The sequence below is a fragment of the Podarcis melisellensis genome, assembly GCF_964234715.1.
Source record: "Podarcis melisellensis genome assembly, chromosome: 10".
In the NCBI taxonomy this organism is placed as follows: Eukaryota; Metazoa; Chordata; class Lepidosauria; order Squamata; family Lacertidae; genus Podarcis; species Podarcis melisellensis.
Genome location: NC_138542.1, coordinates 45242529 through 45263657, shown reverse-complemented (window position 1 = coordinate 45263657; position 21129 = coordinate 45242529). Strand labels below are relative to the sequence as shown.

Sequence of the window (21129 nt, the reverse complement as noted above, 5' to 3'; positions counted from 1 at the left end):
TTTTTGCAGGGCAGCTTTTTGGGTGTGAATGTATTGTTCCGTCTGCTTTTGAGTGTGTGAAAAGGTGGCTGGCAATATAAACAACAAAGGAACATGCTGTAGGACGGAGGATCCTATGGTGACCAGCTACAAAGCAGAACAGGGGGGCCTTGAGCCAGTCTCTTAGCTGAACCCACCTCACAGGGTTGTTGTGAGGATAAAACGGAATGGAGGAGAACTGTGTGCACCACCTCGAGTTCCTGGAGGTGGGAAACAAATTTAAAAATAAATGAAAACAGAGTTCTCCCTACCCCTCTTAAGAGCCATGTATTAGCTAGTGCATCTTGCTATCCATGCACGACAAGACTCTTCCTATTAACCTGTACAAAAAGGATTACCTCTGACAGATATTTCCTTCGGGAGTAACAGGGTCAGGGCACCGCTGGATCTGGATGGACAATTAGTATTGCAGCCTTAGCTGGTTCCTATCCGGGTGCCCCCTCCAAAAAACCAAGAAAAAGTCTTGCACCCTTCGGTACCACGCTGGAGACATTTTCCCACGGACCCCCAGACATGGCGGTTCCTCGTCGGTGCCTGCGTTGCGAACCAGCGTCCATTGCGGATAAGCCAGTTCCCTTTCCCCCTCCGTGTCTCTTTAAAGCGCGGAGCAGAAGTTCCCCCTCCGAATCCCTCCCCCCTGCCTCCCTGGCTGCTCTCCCATCATCGCCCTGACGTCAGGAGGAGGGAGGCGTGTGAGTGCCACGGCCTCCCCCGTGTTTAAAATTCGCCAGAAGGCTGCTCGTGAAGAGGGAGGAGGAGAGCGAGCAGAAGCCTGGCAGCAGAAGGAGCGCCGCTGGCCGCAAGGTAACTTCCTCCGCGGGCGCGCAGGGATGCTTTGTGAATTGGCGCCGGAGCGGGAGGAAGGGGACAGATGGGAGAGGCGCGAGGAAGGGGATGGAGCCGGCTGCCGAATGGTCTGGCGTGGGGCGGCTCGCTTAACTCTCTTGCGTCGGGTCTCCCGGGTGGGGAGAGAAGGTCCTCTGGCTCTGGCAGCGGAGAGGCGTGTCCCGTCTGTGCGCGCCGGGCGATTTCAGCTGGGGGCGAATGGCTGTGGGGAAGGGTGTTTGCCGTGCAGGTGGTGATGGCGAATAGCTGCCTGCCTGTATGGTAGCTTTTCTTTGCAACCGAAGGCTGGGCTCGCCTTTCTCCTCTTCCAAGGGGTGAGGGATCTGGTCAGGAAGGGTGTGTGTGCGTGTATGTGTGTGTGTTTAAATCTGCTTTGGCACCTAACAAGTTATAATGGACACGGCAGCAAGTCAAAGGAAGGATTCATGTGAAAGCAATAATTGAAGCTTAGTGATAGTCCTATAAAAAAAAACACCTAAAGTAGTATTTGGTTTGCATGGCTTTTGATGAAGCTATCAGAAGGTGCTATGGTGCTTTGGAGTCCCCACCCCTTTTTTGGTCCTGCCTTTCTCGCTGGCTGCCTTTCTTCTTTTCTCTCTCTCTCCCACCCCCACCCAAATATCTTGTTTCCCAGTTCCAAGGATGCTTCTGTATTCAGATCATAAAGATGGCACTTGAATCTCATTGGATAATCGGCCTCTTGTATATGTGACTGCTTAACCGGAGCTCCACCAGAGGGATGAGACAGACTGTTTTTAGATAAGGGGATTGAGGCCTTGAAGAATGTAACCCAGGTTTTTTTTTTTTGTTATTTAAAATTTCTTTCTTGTTGTAGTTCTTTTTCACCAAAGAGGTGTCTGTCTGGAAATGAATGAGTCGATTAATGTTCTCAATTGCATGACACTATCATCACCAGTCTTGGAAGGAAATAGGCTTCTATGAGCATTGGCTAGATAGCCTTTGTATGTTTTTTTTTTTAAAAAACCCTGCTAGATACAAGTCTATGGAGAACAGTATAAGAGAGAGAATACACGTAACCTGTAACCTGGAGGAAAGGATTCAGACGCTCTTTATGCATGTGGTTTATTTAAGTATTTCTGTCTGCTTGTAGTCTGTTAAGAATAACCAATATGTTATAGCAAACCTCTTGGGCGGTGTGCTTTTAAGATGGGCATCTTAAAAATGGTACTCTGTTTAATTCTATAACTATGGGCCTAATAAACTAGTTGTGGTACAAAATCACGTTTACTAGTTCATGTGTATGGCCCCAGTGCATGTACAAACTGCATGTGTGGTCAGGGACTATTCTTTGTTTCTAGGATGGGGCATACACAACCTTTTGGATGTTGGAGTGCAAGTCCTGTCATCCCTGGCTGTGGTGGATGGGAGTTAAGAGTCCAGCAATCTCTCAAGGCCACAGGTTCACCTTCCCTCTTTGGGGGTTTCTGGTTCCATGTACAATCTGTATATCCATAGGGATTGTATGGCATAGCACATGAAAACTGGGAGTGGGCATTGACGCCACAATCCGGCGGCTCCTTTTGTGCCCATTTGCTGTCTGCACAGTCATCGTGTGAAAAGCCTTCTGGCCTGGTGAGTCCATGGCAAAAGGAACAGGAACATGGGAACTTCCTGTTCTGGATCTCAGCATGTCCATACATTGACCGCTTACTCCAGCTCGCCCCCACTGCTGTTGTTTGAAGCAGAGTACACATGTAATTAGTCACAATCCATAGGTATCCTGTAGCTTCTTGAGAAATACTCCTGTTGACGTGCTTTCTCTCTAACCAGCTTCCAGTCAATTAGGAAATGGAAGTTGTGGTTAGACTGAGGAGTTGTACATTTCAGGCAGCTGTTGAGCATGTGACAGCATCCAGGAACTGGAGTTAGGTGCAGGGAAGACAAAATCAGGTGATGCACATTGGGTGAAGAAGGCATCCTCACCTTTTTCTCAGGAGTGAAAAGCAACATTAAAAAATGACTTGAAAAGTAGAGGGGAGACATGACCTTGATGAGTTTCAAGCTGCTAATGTGGACATGGACGGGGGGCATCTGCCCCCCCAATTAATAAAAATACATAGCTGAGATTCTGCCCCCTTAACAAAAGACTTGCCCCCCCCAATAAATCCTGGCTACGTCCACATAGCCTCAGTCTCTTAGCCTCTGGCCCTGCCCAGATCTATAACCACAATTTAAATTGCAAGCCTGTCTGAGTAGGACAGAGCAACACTGTCTGCCTACATAAGTTTGGGGTCAGTCTATTTATGGAGGCTTGCAAGCCAGAAAGCGAATTTTGTTTTCTATCTCCTTTATGGGCTCTCTCTCTCTATTTAGGTGTGGCTATATATGGGAAGGTGCTAAGAATAAGTATGTGTGTTTATTTGGTGGAAAGGGAGAGGCTTCCACAAACCCCCTGCATAAGTGAACACTCAGTTCTTGCCTTAAGAAAAATAGCAATTTTATGATGTCTTGCATAGAATATTGAGGACACTTGATGGATACCAAGAGCCTAATGTGTATCTCTGAAAGGGGCAGACACTGGAAAGACTTCAATAAATTTCCACTTAAAAATGCAATTGAGGATAACTAGTTTAGGATGCAATGTGGGAGGTAAGTTCAGAAGGAAGACCACAGTGGGGTTGCATCTAGATACTGTAGATGTGTATAGCAGGGGTGAGAAATCTGTGACCTTTGGTCTAATTTAATAGTGGCAAGGAGGAGAAAATGAAGAAAGGAGTGATAGAAAGAGACACACAAAATGGGTAGGAGGAGCTCTGGCCCCTTTCACTTTTTGTTCCAGCCCTCCCAGCTTCTGGCACTGAAGTTTCACTGATGGTTACATGGCCTGTGACAGATTACTCCAAGGGAACATGGCCCTCAATGGGAAGAAATATTCCACACCTTTGATGCATAGGAGTATATGGTTAGCCTCTGAGAAAGAAGACGGGAATCTTTCAGGTGGGAGAAGGCCCTCTTTTAAACTCAGATTTTGTGTGAGTATATGTACACACACACTTGTTTTGAAAGAACGTATGCATTGATAAACCACTCTTACACCTTAGTATTAGATGCGGGGGGTGGGAAATGGGTTTGAGCAACGAAACATGAGTGTGCTTTCTGGCAGTTGGATTCCCTTCAGTCTGACAAGATATTTCAGGTATGTAAAAAGGGGAATTATGGGATTTAAAGATGAGGGGCCTGAGAGGAAAGAAGGGATTGGTCTGCGGGACAAGCTTATGTTAATCAAATGTGTATGTAGTAGCTTAGCGAAAAGTGCCATCTGAGAGATTTGCTCTGCCTGCTGCAGTGGTGGCAGGGCTGGAGAGAGTCTAGGGCTGTCCTCTATGTAAGGCACTTCCACTGGGACTAAGGAGGAGGAGGAAGAGCAGTGTTAGAAACTGGGATAGAAAAACTAGGAGCCAAATGGCTTCTGGGACCTGGGTTGTTGGGCACCAAAACAGAATGTCTAGTTGCCAAACTAGGGAGGGGGATTGGCAATACTTTTTATTTATTATTCTGATAAGCATGAACTAATACACAATTCACATAAGTGACACATTATTCACACCACATTTTTAGCAGAAATTGTTAATACATGTTTAATTTGGTGTTTACAACATTGCCTATGCTTAGCATACACTTCGAGGCTTCAGATCATATACATTTCAGTAATTCTTGAGTGTCAGCCAGGTGCAAAAAATGGCATTTTTTGAGGTGCTCACAAATGGAGAATCTTTAGGAGCAAAATGTGCCCAGCACCCTGCTAATTTTGAACCTGGAGGAGGAGGAGGTTGTTGTCGGCTGCTGCCACCCAGTGAACTGGTTGTAAGTAAGAAGATGGCTCGAGAGTAGGCTGAGGTGGGCAGGGCAATGCCCAACTTGCCCTAAAGGACTAATCTCTAATACTAGCTAGCCTGTGGGCTGGGAAGCATCTTGCAGAGTTCAGCAGCCTCTCTTCAGCCTGAGCATTACTGCTTTGGAATGCTGAATTTAAAGTAAAGTAAAATAAACCCAATAAATCAAATTGCATTTAAGAATAAGCTGAAAATGATGCTTTATTATTTATTATTTATTATGGCAAAAGGTTTTGTAGACCGCCGTCCTGTATATCAGGTACATGAAGAGTTGCAGTCCTATAGGCACAGGGTTAGGGGATTTCAAAAAATAGTTAACACCGACATCCAGGCATTGGAAAGGCAATTATGTGTAGTGTAGCTAGAAAAAACCTTTGTCTTGATTAAACCTCAAGTTGTAGCACTGAATGTTATAATAGCAGTTTTACACGCAGTCTCCCTTATGAAGTTCCTTTGTTCCAGTATGGCCACCTTAAGGTCAGGTACAGAGTGTCCTGACAGGATGAAGCTTTCCTCCCACTGATTTTATTTATTTATTGCCATTTCTGATGTTAGATTTGTGTCCATTCTTTTGTGCAAAGACTGTCTTGTTTTGCTGTGCATCGTCGGCAGGAGGGCATTGTCTGCAGATGATGGTATATATCTAATGGGAAGATAAGCAAGAGAATGAGCCTGATGTCGTTGTGGATGGCTTCAGTAGGTTTGGCCATAGTGTCGCTAGGTAGACAATGGGACAGAGCTGGCATCTGGGTCTGCTGTTCCTATAAAATGATACAACAAAAAATCACCTTCACAGAACGTTTCGTGTTTTGAAGTGTAAGCTGTTGAACAGCTGATGAAGAATGCTGCAGTTCTATGCTGCCTTTTGGGTGGCTTGTTGCATCTATTTTCTCCAAGGCCATCGATTGCCAAGGGCATAACTTCTGCAGTTTGTTTTCGTGAAGTGGTTTGTAGCTGGATTGCAGTCGTGATGCACAAATCTGCTTCACCATATTTGAAATCTGGTATCTAGAATAGGAGTAGAACCTGTGACTTCGGCTCTCATTTTGAGTAATGGACTAGAATCCCGTTTCTTGGCCTGCTTGTGCCATATCACAAGCCTCTGCTGCCATGTCCTATTCTTACTTTTCACCTTTTATTAAATGTGACACCTGAAAAAGCTCAGGAGGCCTTGCATAGTCAGCAGGACTTGTCTTGAAACAGACATTTTTTGGGGTAGAATCTGTGGTGGTTTCATGATGGATTTCAGATGGTGACTTCCATATGCAATGATGAAGACTGGTAATGTGTGTGGTGCCTCTAGGCTTTTATAGCTGGTTGCCATCATGCCTTATCTGTGAGTTTCCCAGAGCATCTGGTTGAGGGACAGAATGCTAGATTATGTAGACCAGGCCTCTGAGTGGTCCTTCAGGTGTTGCTGCACTACAGCTTCCATTAGCCCTTGCCAGCATGGCCAACGGTCATGGATGATGGAAGTTGTAGTCAACATCTAGAGGGCCACAGGTTCTCCACCTTGAGGTACTCCTTTGTTCCACCCACGATGGTGGTTCTTGTCATCTTGTCACCCTGGAAAGAGCTGCTATAAAATGTGTTTTGTTAGCAGTAGTTCAAGGGTTTTTGAACAGGGAAATGAAGTTTGGTATGGGACAAAACGAAAAGATATTATTTGGACACCAGAGTTTGATCTTCTACATTCTTTTACCTCCTCTCACATTTCTTCTGAATTTCCTATTATAGTAGGCCTGTTAGCAGACTTACTGCAAGACAGCGTGATTTCAAGGGATTAATGAAATAGTTCTGCTGCTTTCTAAAGCTGCAAAGTACTGTAGTTATTGATGCCAAGTGTTACTTCTTTTCATCCTGCTAGCCTGCCGTTTAATCCATTGGCTGTAAATATACAGAGAGTGAAATCACACCCACAGAACATAATGAAGGATATCTCTTCAGGGATGACTTCTGACTACCTGCCAGGCCCCTTTGTTCCAGTAGGGCTACAGTATATGGGCCTACAACATCCACTTGGATAGCAGTGGAAAGCCATTCCACTTCCTGTGAACCAGAGAATGGCTAGTGACCATACACAGTGAACCCGAGATACCACTGTACACCCAGTTCCTAGGTATCCACGACACTCATCCTTTCTTCCGAAAAAGGACTAGTGGGTCTAAAGTGGAGTTGGGACGACTCTTCTTAAAGACAAAACACAGCTTCTGTCATCCTTTCTGTCGTCCCTGCTGAGCGGAGACCAAGCCTCTCACACTGCACTCGCTAGTTCCTGATGGGTAGGTCTACCCACCTGTCAGTCCTTTTATGTCCAGTGATGTCAAGTGACTTGATTTCACATGAAGGATTGAGAGGAGTACACTCGAGATGTGCTCTGATTCTCCTTTCCAGCTACTGATAGATTTTGGTACTTTTTGAATCCGCCACCTTTCTCTGTTGTCAAATTCAAATATAGTGCTTAACTCTACCATCAGCTAGAAAGGAAATTCTTCCTCTGCAGCTTGACCCTGTGGGTTTATCTGTTCTGTGCTTGATGCCGTATGACATCAGGTGATAGACAGGTGGATAGAAATGGGTATAGTTTAGGCCCAGGGTTTTCAAACGTGGATCTCCAGCTGTTTTTGGACTACAGTTCCCATCGTTCCTGACTACTGGTCCTTCTAGCTAAGGATGATGGGAGTTGTAGTCTAAAAAACAGCTGAAGACCCAATTTTGGGAAACCCTGGTTTAGGCTAAATAGGGAAGCTTGGTGAGCCTAATTATGTTTGCAGACTGGAGGTTATCTGGCCTTAGGCCCTTGTTTGGTGCTGAAATACCCTTGGTCACCATGATGGATGATGTATGGCAGAAGGACTGGGCAGAGGTGGCTTTAGGGTACTGTGACTGGTTTGGCTGCACTGGTTGCTGGCACTGCAACAATGATGTAGAATGGAGGGCGAGAGGTGGGGGTAGGTGGGTTTGTGCCGAATTTGAGCATCACACAGGACGCTGCTGAAATTTGAGAGCCCAAAGTCTGCCACTGAACAGGAGAGTGTGACCTTGCTGATTCTACTGGATCTCTTGGTGACTTTGATACCACTGTCCATGGTATCATTCTAGGTAAGCTGTCCATGGTACTGGTGGGGTGGCATTCCTTTGCAGTGGTTATGGTAGATAATTCCAGAAGACTGGGCTTGGGAACAGGCCTGGCAGTTATACCATGGGGTCCCACAGGGTTTCAACTTGCTATTTAACATTTCATATGAAACTAGTGAGTGAGGTCATCTAGATATTCCTAGTGAGGTGCCATCAATATTTCAGTGGCATCCATCTCTTTTTCTCCTTTTCATCTGACTCAGGTGCTGAATCAGTGCTTGGGAACAGTAATGGTCTGGATGAGGGCCAACAGATTGAAGCTCAGTGCCGACACTTTGGCTTGGAAGTGCAGCTAATTCTACTTCACTTCTGAGCCATGCCCTGTGCTTACCTGAATATAAAGTACAACTCTGCAACTGATCAGATATTCTTCTGAGACAAACCTGATAAACAGAGCTGCATAAAGAATTGGTCAAAGGCAACCATAAATTTAATTTTAATTTATGTTTTACATTTTTAATACGGAATACTTTGTCATTGTAATCTGCTTTGAGACCTAAATGGTTGAAAGCACCTGGATATAAGCTTTAAAAATAAATAAAACCGGTTAATAATTTACGAGCGAGAAACATGGAGGCTGATAAAGAAATTAGCACAATGCCAGCTTATCACAGAACATTTTTGGACTTGCGATTTTACTTCCTCGTTTAAACTATTGAGTGTTGGAAGCCATTGTACTGCAAATTGCCCTCAGCTCTGTTCCTAGATGTTAGAGGGCTTCCCCTCCTTGCCATTGGCTCTGCAGCTAGTCTTAAACTGGGTGGTCAAATACTTAAGGTCAGTGGGAAAGCATTTCGCTCTAAAATCTGTATTTGGTTCTGGACTTACTTAAGCAGGCTTAAAATGCATGTACTGTAGGTTCTGGGCTTTCAGTGTCACGCCGCTGGAGAGTTTGAATTTGAAACATGTGCTTGAATTCTATATAATTTTAATATCCCATCCTTTTCCCAAAGAGCTCAAGGCCTCAGACACAACTCTTTTCCAACCCCAGTTTTATCATCTCAACATTATAGTATGGAGAATGAGGTTAGGCCCAAGAGTTGAGTTTCATGGCTGTGTTGGCATTTGAATGTGGGTTTCCTGGTCCTAGTTCAATATATTAACCACTACACTATGCTAGTTGGCCATATCAAGCGGGGTCAGTCTTGAATGTATGCATAGAAATGAATTAACATATACACGAGCAATTACCGTTTGTCAGAGAGCCTACACTGATGAAAGTTGTAGTCCATCAAGGCATCGGGATGAAGGCGGCTGGCCTAGAGCATTTTAAAAACACACTACCACTGACATTGCATATTTAAGGTCATTACATCCCAGTTATCTGTATCCCCTTATTGCTCTTGCCTTCTTCCCCTATTGCTATAGGGACTAGTTTCTGAGTTGGCCAAGAGGCGTTCCGGTGAATCTGTTGTCTTTTGCTGCCCTAATTTAGTCCTGATCCCTGGTTAGGAAGCTTCTGTGTTCTACTATGGCATTATGTAAACACCCATTTTGGCGAGTCAGAAGGAATGCAAGTAAATAGGCGCCTGCTGCTAACCAAATAGCTGAGCGCTTAAATCCCTGTTCTTTTGGCTTAGTGACAGGTCTGTGCTCTTTGAGTCAGCTGGCTTTCCTCTCCCTCTCTGTCTGTGTCTCATGCACACCCCTATACCTGCTTAGTTACCTTTCTTTTTCTGGCCACGTATTGCTTTTACTGTAGCGTCACAGTGCCTGCAGCACGGGAAGAGTAGACGATTTGGGCTTGTGAGATCACTTGCAGAAATAATTCCTTTAGCCTTGAAGTGACAGCTCACGTAGCAAAAGGAGAGAAAGCAAATGATGTTATAATTCCCACCAAAGATTAGCAAGCTAGATATTTGGAGGATAATACTGGAGCCATAGACGTCATGCAGCCACCTTTTAATTATCTGCACAGTTCTGTGTGGATAATTCATATGGTTAAATAAGCCTGAAGCATCTGTGTTGCAACTGCATCTAAAGGGGGGGGGGCTTTTCTTTTCTTTTGCAGAGTGGTGGTCAAAAGAGACAAACCCGAAATGTCATAGGAAGTGCCGAAAGGTAGCGTTGTGTGATGAAATGTAATTATCCAAACTGAGCTGCAGCATTTTTATCTCTTTTAGAAGTGATGTTAAAATGGTCTCTGAGGTTGGGCTGATCTGATCTCAAGGCTAGGAAGAGGGAAGTGGTGTGTGTGTCTTCAGCATTGCAGGCTTTCTGCCAGGAGTAGCTGATATGGTGCCCACCAGACATAGCTGGACTCCAGCTCCCATTCTCCTGACTCGTTGACCATGCTTGCTGGGGTTGATGGAGTTGGGAGTCCAACACACACTGGCTACCCCTCCATTACGCAGTTGGTTATGATTCCAGAAGCTCCATCCAGCTGCCTTTTCAGCCCCAGCCTGCACAGTTCCTCAGTCAACTAGTTAGAACTATTTATTCCACTCTGGGCTAATGACAACATGGACACAAGTTTTTAAGTACCCTAGAATGCTTCTTTGGAAGTCTCCATAGACCATTGTCTTGGAGCCCACAGACAAGCTGGTGGCACCACTGCCAATCAGCTTTTCCATTACTTAGGACTCTTCTTTTTCTGTTCGCATGACAGGTTGATCCCAAAGGCTGAGAGTCGTTGATCACCTCTTTCCTGTTGACATACCAGAGGACAGCCACACCATGTCATCTGACCAGACTTCTCAGTCCACTGTGCCACCTCTCCACTCTCCAAAGTCACCTGTGTGGCCAATTTTCCCTTTTAACAGAGAGGGAAGCCGGATCTGTGAGAGAGGTGCCCACCTTCTTCGGGACTTACCCAGCCCACTTCCCACAAAAAGAACCAGGACATACTCTGCGTAAGTAACCAGACTGTGCCACTAAGCTAGGAATCACCAGGGTCATTTTTTTCCATTTTAAAATTGGTTAACAATTAGACTTGGACAGTGTGGAATATACGGGGACAAGGGGGCTTGGGGAGAGGAGGAATTGAGTTTTTTTTCTGATTTGTACACATTATTTGATTGTGGTCGAGTTCTGACAGAGTTCTTTCAGACTTTGATGGAAAGTGGTGGTGTGATAAGACCATGATGACACTATTTTCTGATAACTTCGGTTAATCCCATGTCAAATGGTCCTATTGAATCATTTTGTATTCATATCCCAGAGTCTTCTGAGCCGTCCTTGGGACAAACTATGAATCTTGCAGTTCATGAGCAATGCTACCTTTTCTTGGACCCCATCAATTGTACGACCTGTGAGGCTTTGAGGAAACTTACTCATCTGGACTACAGTTTAAACATTTTTTTGGGGGGAGGGGGAAGAACTCTAAAGCAAAGTAAGAGTTTCCTTACCAACAATTCACTCTTCTAATACAAACTTCCTCCAACATTCCTAGCTATGGTGGTTGTTGAATTGAGAGATGTTAGATTGTGCAAGTTGCTTTTTAATGTAAGTTTTTTTAAAAAATATGATATCCTCTGTCAGATTTCAAAAAAGTTTTTGAGGCTTTGCTAAATTGGTATAAAATTTAGTTCCAGCTATAGTCTGGACTGTGTGTGTGTGTGGGGGGGGGGAATGGGAGCCTTGAAACCGTGAGGTTGTTTAGAAAGGTAACACATGAACATTTTCCTGGCTGGACATGCCAGTGTGGTTTAGACTGAGTCTCAAACCTCTTTCTTCTTCCTAGGACGGCTCGTGCTTCCGCTGGTCCTGTCTACAAGGGTGTATGTAAGCAGTTTTCACGCTCCCAAGGCCACGGCTTCATCACCCCAGAGAGTGGCACAGAGGACATATTTGTACATGTGTCTGAGTAAGTCCCATGGCTGCAGAGCCTTTAACATCTTACGTTATGATGCAAATATCTCACATCTGAACAGTCACTGCTCCTTTCTCTCTCCCAAACCCTACTTGTGTCAACAGTATCATTGTAAGGACACATTTATGAAGGAGCCCTGTTAACTGGATGTTGATAGATTTATTAATAATGACGAATTAAACAGAAAATTAAGAAACTGCTGAAATGTTGTTTACTTTTTCTTTTTCAGCATTGAGGGGGAATATGTTCCAGTAGAAGGAGATGAGGTCACATACAAAATCTGTCCCATCCCACCAAAGAACCAGAAGTTCCAGGCTGTGGAGGTGGTGCTTACCCATTTAGCTCCACACACAAAGCATGAAACGTGGTCTGGCCAAATCATTGGATCGTAAACTTCTTTTTGAGCCTGCAGGACAACCCCACCAAGGAGGTGGGGTTGAATGATGTGGTGGGTGGTGGAACTGCTGGAGCAATGGCAGAGAGCCCAGGCTGGCAATTCTTGTTTGCAGTGTGACATTGTTGGCATTTATGTTGTCTTTTCTAAGATTTACCTTTTGGTTTGTAGCTGTGCTTTTTTTTTTCTTCAAAATGGCAAGCAGGAAGTGGAAAAGGGTTGCTGGGTGGATTTTCTCCTATGTCTCGTGAGCTCATAATTGTACCGGAATAGACAAAGGAAGAGCTCTCGAGTTTTTTTGGGGTGTGTCTTTATCCAGAAAGGCAGACTTTTATTTGTCTCGCTGCTGCCCTAAATGCATTAACGGAAGTCTTATGTATTGTCCTGCTCTGTTTAACAAATTATCCCATTGCTGGTCCAGGCAGTCCACCCAGGGGAGTTTGCATTAACCTCTCTTGTTCTTCTCAGCCTGAGTAGGTATTAAGAGATGCAGTGATATTTTGTAGGGGGGGACGGACAATTGTACATTGCCTGAAGACAGTGTCTCCCAGAGCCCCACACAAATTGTGCCATCTTCAGAGACACTTGTAGGTATGTGCTTTTTGTCCCATCTTGTCCCCCTCCCCCTCCCCAGCCACCTTGCCCTGTGTAAGGGAGGGACCACATGACTTGCACTCCTCTCCCTAAGACCACTGATGTCACTGTTGTTCTCTGTTGAGATCAGTCGTTTGGCTACCACAGCTAGGCAAACTGTGGCAACCGGATTACTGGTTTGGTGACAGATGCTGCTTCTCCCCCACCCCCCAACACCACCCCTGCACACATAATTGCAAGTTGGATGTCTAGTATCTCAAGGGTGTTGTGTAGAGAGCAAGTAGAATGCATCACTGAAGAAGCAGTTTCTGAAAACTATCAAGATCCATGAAGTCCCTCTCTTGAGTGGTATTCACAACTTAATTTGTTAGATCTTTATCATATGGCACAAATAAATTACTTTTCTTACTCAATCCCCTGACTGAACAAGACAAGAATTCACGGGTTGGGGATTTGCGGTTAACTGGGCACTGGACATCATCATGAAGGTGAACTTGCGATCATAAGCTGTCTTGGAAATGTCAGATCCTGTGCTGCTTCTATCTGTCCAAGGCATGATGTGAGTTACTTTGTGGCAGAAGCGCTGAATATTAAATTCTTTGGTATTATGCAGCAGTTTAGGTACTTAATCCTTCAGTTAAATGATGAATACACAATATTGTGAAAACTGCTGGTCTGTTCTCCATGCCATTGATACAGGTTTACTTCAAAAGCAGATCATTCTGAATGCTATGTTGCAAGGAGTCTTTATTCATTTAAATTCCTGTTGAAATAGTCCCCTCTTTGGCAGATTCTTTCCCGTGGCTTTTTATAAGAACAGAAATCAGGAGAGGGGGAGCCGGGAAAGAGAAAATATATATATATATATGAACACTAGAACAGGTTTTCTCAGGGTAAGGTGATCATTTGCTTGGAAGAGAGGTACACAATAGGGTGCCCTTCAGTTGTTATGGACTACCACTCTCATTAGCCTCGGCCATCATGGCCAGTGACCAGGGCTGATGTGAGTTGTGGTTCAGAACACCTGGAGGCCCTGTGCTGGTTATCCCTGCCTTAGGCATAGCCAGTTAACGGAAGGCTAGTCCTCCTTTTCAGTGTTGCAAAACATATTCCTACAAAGTGTAAGATTTGAATCTTCCTGCATTGGATTACACAAGCCAATTGAAAATCTGCAAATAATACCTGACCTGTCACTATAAGTTCTTCCATTCTAATTGACTCTGTACTCTCCTGCACATAGCAGTGGATTGTTCCAGAAGGCCCCAGTTGTGGCAGTATCTCGTTCCCAGCTTGCTTCACTTTCCAGATTTCTTGATAGCAGTGATGCGGTGGTAAGGAGTGTGTGGTACAGACATACAAGCCCTGCTCAGACATCATCATGGTCTTCCTGCCTTAACTACTGAGATTCTCTCTCTGCCCCCGTCCCCCATCCTGTTACTCCTAAAGTAAATGCAGCTTGCTGCGCTCTCTGATGGCAGTGCAGTGTCTTAATTTGCAACATAATGCAATGCCAGAAGAATCAATACATGTATCATTTCCCCATTGGTTTCAAACAGAAGGTAATAAGTTGGGAGAGGCTGACTTTGAAGTCTTTGCTAATAGACTATTACCCTGCTGACATTACATTTCCCACATATATTAAAATGTAAGTCCCCTCCCCAAGGACATTTGTCTTGCTTAAAAATAATGCAATTAAAAAAATACTGCAGATGAAGGCATTTTTGCTAGAAGAATAATCTATTTTAACATTTGAAACGGAATAGAGCCTATGCGATGCATCTGTTTTATGGTCTTGGGCAATGTATGGTGGTTCCTGGCTGTGGATATTTGCTTTGAGAATAGCATTTTGATTTTCTGCATCTCCAGAGATGTAGGCTTTAGTATCGTCTGCATGTGTTTACGTTTCTGAATGTTGCAGACCATGTTTCCTCAAGATGGATGTTTGGACGTTCTCCTACTCTTCCTACTATTATCCTAACCTGTATATTTTGGTGGCCCTCTGTGTCCCTAGTTTTGTAGTTAATGAGGGTCATGTGCACAAGAGATGGAGGAATCGTGTATCAATGACAAGAGCCAGTAATTGATAATGGGCTCTAGTGGCATTGTATCTAGTTATGTTTTGGTTCTTGTCCAGCCTTCCCCAACTTTTACTTCTCTCCCCAGGATATACAGGGTCATGTCTAAAGCACAAACCTGATTTCTAATAGATGTTCTGAGTAGAAAAAAATTCCCAGGATAGGGTGTGCATGTTAGGAATTTGCATGGTGTCAATCAGTTGCTAACCTCATTTTGAACAGTAGACTGACAAGTCTAAAGCTTCTTGGGCAATATCATATCAGATGTTGCTTGACCTTTCAGAGGGGCTGAACATGCATCGTAAAACTTTTGTATGATGCACTAGAAGTGTACACACCACTGTTGTAGGAGCTAAGAGGGGTGATTAAGTGGCAAGTATGCACGTGAGTGGCTTAATTTGAGAGTTGGAAGGAGCTTGGTAGATAGAGCCCAAAGTATGCTGGAATCGTGAGAATGAGACTGGTGTCTTCAGAGTCGTTCTTTTTGTACTTGCAGTGCATCTTCAGAGGCTTTCATGTGGTGGTGTGTGGCTGTTTACTGCATACCTGTCCTCTGTGGTTCACATCTCTGGGACTTCAGCGATCGTCGGTCCTCTATAGCAGCGTTCCCCAACCTTGTGGTCCAAAAACAGCCGGAGACCCACAGTTGGGAAACAGTTGCTCTACAGTATAGAGCAGACCTGAGGAACCTTTGGTCCTCCAGATGTTGCAGAACTGCAACTCCCTTCAGCCCTAGCAAGCATGGTGAAGGACGGGGGGAGCTGTAGTTCAGCAACATCTGGAGGGCCAAAGGTTTCCCACAGAATTTGCATAGTTGGGGGCTGGAGCACAACTGTGCAGCCAGCATAGACTCCATACTCTGCAAGAAACAGGTGTATAATGGCAGCCTGGTGTTCTCTAGCATTATAACATCATGCTTTTTTCTTTCTTTCCAGGAGCACGTCTCATGTTTTCAGTTTAGCACTACAGTATCAAACCATGATCACAGGAAAGTCTGTGCAAAGATGCCCAGAGGGGGATTATTTCCCTCCATGTGTGCTGACAATGCTGGAAGATTAAATGTAGTCCTGTTAGAACACTGGCGTTATATCCACACCATACACTTAAAAGCACATGGCTTCCCTCAAAGAATCCTGAGAAGTGTAGTTTGTTAACGGTACTTGGCATTGTAGTTCTGTGAGGGGGAGACTGCATTTCCCAGTATTCCTTGGGGGAAAGTGTATGGTGTAGATGTGACCTGAGTAGCTTCCAGTTAAGTATGTGGGCTTTGGTTTCTAAATGAAATGAGGATTGGCCCTCCAGAAGGAGCACATGGTCAGATGGATATGTCCAGAATGGTTTTGGGTTCATCTACAGGTTAAACGAAATCATGAGTCTTTCTGGAACAGACTGAGCATTGCAGGTATATTTTTGAATATACACCCTACATCTAGAAAAGAGCGCATTGTTGAGAGGTTCTGACCTAACCCACCCCTGATGTGCTATTTTCCACATACAGGGAACCAAAACGATGACACCACCTCCTTGTACCTACTTTGTTGAAGGAACAACCTGGAAACTCTGACAATGTGAATTTTCTAAATCTGTAGCATACTATTGCAAACACAACCATGTGGTGTTGAAATAGCACTACTCAAAATGGCTGCCCAACTACATTCTAGGGAGAGTGTTGGTTTTCTCTTGCTTCTGAGACTAGTTCTTTCCAAGTTCTAATCTGTTTGGTTATGGAAACATTCTGTGTCCTCCTTGGATTAAAAGGACAACATCCAAAACTATGTGTCTTGGAGCCAAATTCTACAGAGGAGCTTCACCTCTCTGTATTCGAGATAAAATGAGAGTAGTGAGGTGTTTATTTTAAAGGCCTTTAAAACTCAGATGCATGTGCTCTTGACATAGGCATAGACATTGGGGAAGGAACATGTTTTAGTCTTTCCATCCCAAGGTGAGCAAACAGTCCAATGGAGGAACGAAGCAGGAAAAGGAAGCAATTTCCCATGGGGCATCCAGACCCCTGTGTGTGACCTGCTTCCTGTGACAGCCAGAGGGACTTCCTGCTGCTGTTCTGCTTACATTAAACACCAGCAGCTCCTCGCCTCTGCCCCTCCCCTTGAAGGTGCAATAGCAGTGGAAGTGCCGCAAAATGGCACCTTCTCTCTGGGAAAGCTTTTGATTCTTTCTGAAATAATCTTTGTTACCTATGGTGTGTCTGTGTTTTTACAACTTTTGGTGTGGTCCTTGCCTGTCTGACCCCGTGTTGACCTTTGTAACACCGGCAATAAACCATTAAAGTGACTTTCCCACAAGTCTCTCCTGTTTTTGCGTTTTTCCTTTATAGGGTACAGGAGATACAGGCGATAATACCAGAATGACGTCACAAAATCTGGATCTATGGAATTGGGTGACTAGTCTTCAGGTGTCTGACTGTTCTATTCAAGACAGGTGGAAAGACTGACCACCATGGACCATATACTCTGCCCAAATGCTACCTTAGGAAATTTGTAAGGACTCACCTGGCATCTCAAGTCCTTCAGGCACTGATGTCTAAGCATGTAGGAGGTGTGGGGCTGTTCCATGGCTGACCACCTCCTGTTTGGTGGGAGATCTAATTGGGATTGTAAATACACACTCCACTAAAGGCACTCACAAGCCTCCTTGTGATTAGGAGCCCCATTTGTGTAGTGTTCCCACAATCCCTTTTCAGACCTCCATGCTCAAACAGAAACTCTAGTGTTGGAGGGGATGAGGGCAGCATGTGTACACCTGCCCCTCCTGCAGTTAGGCCACAATCACACCATACATGTAAAGCACAATATCACTTGAAACATTCACCGCTTCCCCCAAAGAGTTCTGGAAGCTGTAGTGCCACAATCCCGCTCCAAAAGAACTCTGGGCATTGTACGGGGAAGATGGGCGTCCCAACACACTCAGCACCCTTAGCAAACTGCAGCTCCCATAATTCTTTGGGGGAAGCTGTGACTCTTTAAAGTAGTAGATGCGTTTTAAATGTATGGTGTCAATATGGTCTAAGGCAGGCTTCCTCAAACTCTGCCCTCCAGATCTTTTTGGCCTACAACTCCCATGACCCCTAGCTAGCAGGGATAATGGGAACTGTAGTCTCAAAACATCTGGAGGGCCGAGGCTAAGGAAGCCTGGTCTAAGGCATCTATAATGCTTTACGGGGACAACAGCCCTACACGTAGTAATCTAGAACGGGACGGGCTGTTCTGAATGACAGCAGCTTTTCAAAGTTTCAGGCAAATGTGTTTCTCTCCCTCTCATCACAAGCTTTTATGTGGAAGTGTTAGGGCAGCTTCCCCCAAGCTGGTGACCTCTAGATGTTTTAGACTACAATACCATTATCCTTGGCAATTGGCCATAGCGATTGGGGCTGACTGAAGTCCAACATAATCCAGGCTGGAGAAGGCTCTGTGAGGGAAATCTGACCTTCACAGATACTGTAGGTGGTCGGTCAAAATAAGCTACCAAGTTGTTACTGTTTGTGCTTTTTGTCTGTTTGAATTTGAGCACATGCAAATTACCCAGAAATAACAAAAACAAATAGTATTGATTTCCTGTGCCTTCATTATTATTATTATTATTATTATTTAGTTCCACATTAAGTTACAATATTGAACTACAAAGCATAGAAGCCTGGGTGTAGGAGCTCAGCTGCCTGTTTGTGATGCATTAAAAAGCATATATATATATATATTTCTAGTATATATATAAAACAGTTGCCTGTGAACAAAAACCCACAATTTGGTCAGTCATAGACATCTGGTTTTCACATAAAATTTAAATAAGGATACATTTCTCATTAACTGAACATTGCTCTTTTTTTTTTGTCCATTTTAAAAAAACCCAGTCGCTTTGTGACGGAATCAGTTCCTTCCTGTGAATGTCATTCAAATATCTCCTGCTGAAAAGAGGCGGTGGCTCAAAGGGGAAAGGAGGAGTAATCTCTTCAAAACAGAAACACAGCAGCACAGGAGTTAAACCAGGTACAAGTGAAGATGCAGACAGGAAGACACAGTACTAGGTGAAAACATCGTTGATGCAACTTTTCAAGCCCGACTTCTCCAGCCTGGTGTCCTCTGTTTTAGACTGCAGTGCCAATCAGCTGCATTTGACTTCGGCAGCTGGAAGGCTGTCAGTCCTGGAGGACACCAGTTTGGGAACAGCAGTGACAATCATCTAAGATAAATCCCCTCCTTGCTACCCTTTATTTTCAAATATCCATTCATGCAGGTAGCAAGCTGTGGTCCTACACTAGCGTGTTGTATATAAACAAACCTTGCGTTCCTGTTCATATGAAAGTAGCTGGACGCATTCATTGCAGATGACGATGATATGAGCTATGTAATATGAACATTCACTTTGGAGAGGTCCGTGTTCCACTGAGTAGGGGAGGGAATAGGGCAGCTGATTTTCTGCTCATAAGAGGCTGCCCTGCCCTGACTACTACAGCTGTCACTTTTTTTTCCTGGAGTTTCAGTTGAACTGTACAAGTTCTGATCATCTGTGCCATACAAGGCCCGCGGCCTGCCTTGAGGCAGAGGGTGAGAGTACAGACACCATTTCTGAGACCTATGGAGTGTAGATGGCTATCTTCTACTGGGGAGTACATAATAAAAGGGTCGTGCCCTTTCTCTATTAATGTTTTTTTTGTGCTTTCCTTCTTTCAGGAATCTTGGAGGGACAGCCTTGTAGGACAGCAGTTATCTTGAATTTATTTACCTGTTGTTTTAAGGGCACATACACTCTACCTGTGTCCTCCTTACGCCCTGCTCAAATGTGCTATGGACTGGGTGTCCTGCATGGATGAAAGAACCTCTTCCCCTTGAGATACTGCTGGACTCCCAGTGTCCAAAGCTGAAGTGGCCACTGGTGATGGGAATTATACTCAAGTCACAGCTTCTGTACCCTTGATCTATTGGCACTGACAAAAACAATGCTCATCCTCATCAGCATAAACCTGTAAATATGCAAATTATCAACCCATAACTGGCTCCAAGTGAAATGCATTGTTGGCTTATTGGAAAATATTGAGATATTTTTTGACTGGGGTGAAAGAATGATGAGGACAAATGTAGAAGGGAATAGGATACAAAGGGCAGACAAGACAATGACCAGAGGGGGAACTTGACAGATACAAAGGGAAGTTGAGTCATAGCATCCAGTTCTGTGTTCTTTTACTGCTTGGAAGGCTTTGCTTAAAAATTCACAATACTGTGCATGAAACCATGAGAGCTAAGAACTGGGGTTGTTTTTGTTTGTTTGTTTGTTTAATGAAAAGTAAGCAGCATGAAAAGGGACGCGGGTGGCGCTGTGGGTTAAAGCCTCAGCGCCTAGGGCTTGCCGATCGAAAGGTCGGCGGTTCGAATCCCCGCGGCGGGGTGCGCTCCCGTTGCTCGGTCCCAGCGCCTGCCAACCTAGCAGTTCGAAAGCACCCTCGGGTGCAAGTAGATAAATAGGGACCGCTTTCTAGCGGGAAGGTAAACGGCGTTTCCGTGTGCAGCTCTGGCTCGCCAGAGCAGCGATGTCACGCTGGCCACGTGACCCGGAAGTGTCTTCGGACAGCGCTGGCCCCTGGCCTCTTGAGTGAGATGGGCGCACAACCCCAGAGTCTGGCAAGACTGGCCCGTACGGGCAGGGGTACCTTTACCTTTACCTTTAAGCAGTATGAAGCAACTCAATCTTAGTGTGGCACAGTATGTGGAATGCATATATTAGGGCTGGGCGATAATCTGGTTTTCAACATCGTGATATAGCCACAGCTAAACATCATGATATACCAATATATCACAATGTCTGAAATAAGGATGGAGCTATGTAGAGGCGTTGGTTGGCTTCACAGTTTTTCCTGCATCGTGATTTTTGCCAGCGACTGCTCTTGTGATTTGCTGCTCCCTGCAGGAGGCAGGGAAGAGCTCAGCCGACAAGAGTTAATATCGTGATTTTTGCATAGCAACATACATACATACATACACACATTATGATTTATGATATTTTGCCAGGTCAAAAATTATGAACCCGATACCATGAAATGGACTTCAAACCAGTTTTGGATGATATATTGTCCAGTCCCAACACACACCATGATTCGTGATTTATGAAACTGATATCACCATATGGCCTTCAAACGGGTCTTGGACAATATATTGATATATTGCCCAGCCCTAGCATATATAATTGTACTCTGACAGTATCTCATGGGAAGTCACCAACAAGAGGAAGAACCTTTTGCAATTAACCATCACTCTTATCACTATTTTTATCTAAAGGCAGAAACAGGGCAAATCTTTAGTCTCTTTGTTTTTGCTGCAGTAGACTAACACCATTACCCCTCTGGAAACTAAAGAAAATATTTCTGTGTTA

General features: G+C 44.5%; 1 protein-coding gene and 1 long non-coding RNA gene across 2 annotated transcripts in view; one reads left to right on the top strand and one right to left on the bottom strand.

The window, feature by feature from the left end:
- LOC309379503 overlaps window positions 1-21129 on the bottom strand; it is a 169087-nt gene that overhangs the window by 70132 nt on the left and 77826 nt on the right. The window lies entirely within an intron of this gene.
- Window positions 751-17054, top strand: CSDC2 (cold shock domain containing C2). The gene is made up of 4 exons (XM_081928722.1): window positions 751-843; window positions 10486-10729; window positions 11560-11682; window positions 11918-17054. The coding sequence occupies exons 2-4, from the start codon at window positions 10554-10556 to the stop codon at window positions 12078-12080; spliced, it is 462 nt and encodes a 153-aa protein (XP_081784848.1). The 5' UTR covers window positions 751-843; window positions 10486-10553; the 3' UTR covers window positions 12081-17054.

Excerpts from the sequence above, each read along its gene's own strand:
- CSDC2 (XM_081928722.1), top strand. The coding sequence starts at position 10,554 with ATGTCATCTGACCAGACTTCTCAGTCCACTGTGCCACCTCTCCACTCT. Across the intron at positions 10,730-11,559 it reads AGAACCAGGACATACTCTGC|GACGGCTCGTGCTTCCGCTG; the intron begins GTAAGTAACCAG and ends TCTTCTTCCTAG. Across the intron at positions 11,683-11,917 it reads ATATTTGTACATGTGTCTGA|CATTGAGGGGGAATATGTTC; the intron begins GTAAGTCCCATG and ends TTTCTTTTTCAG.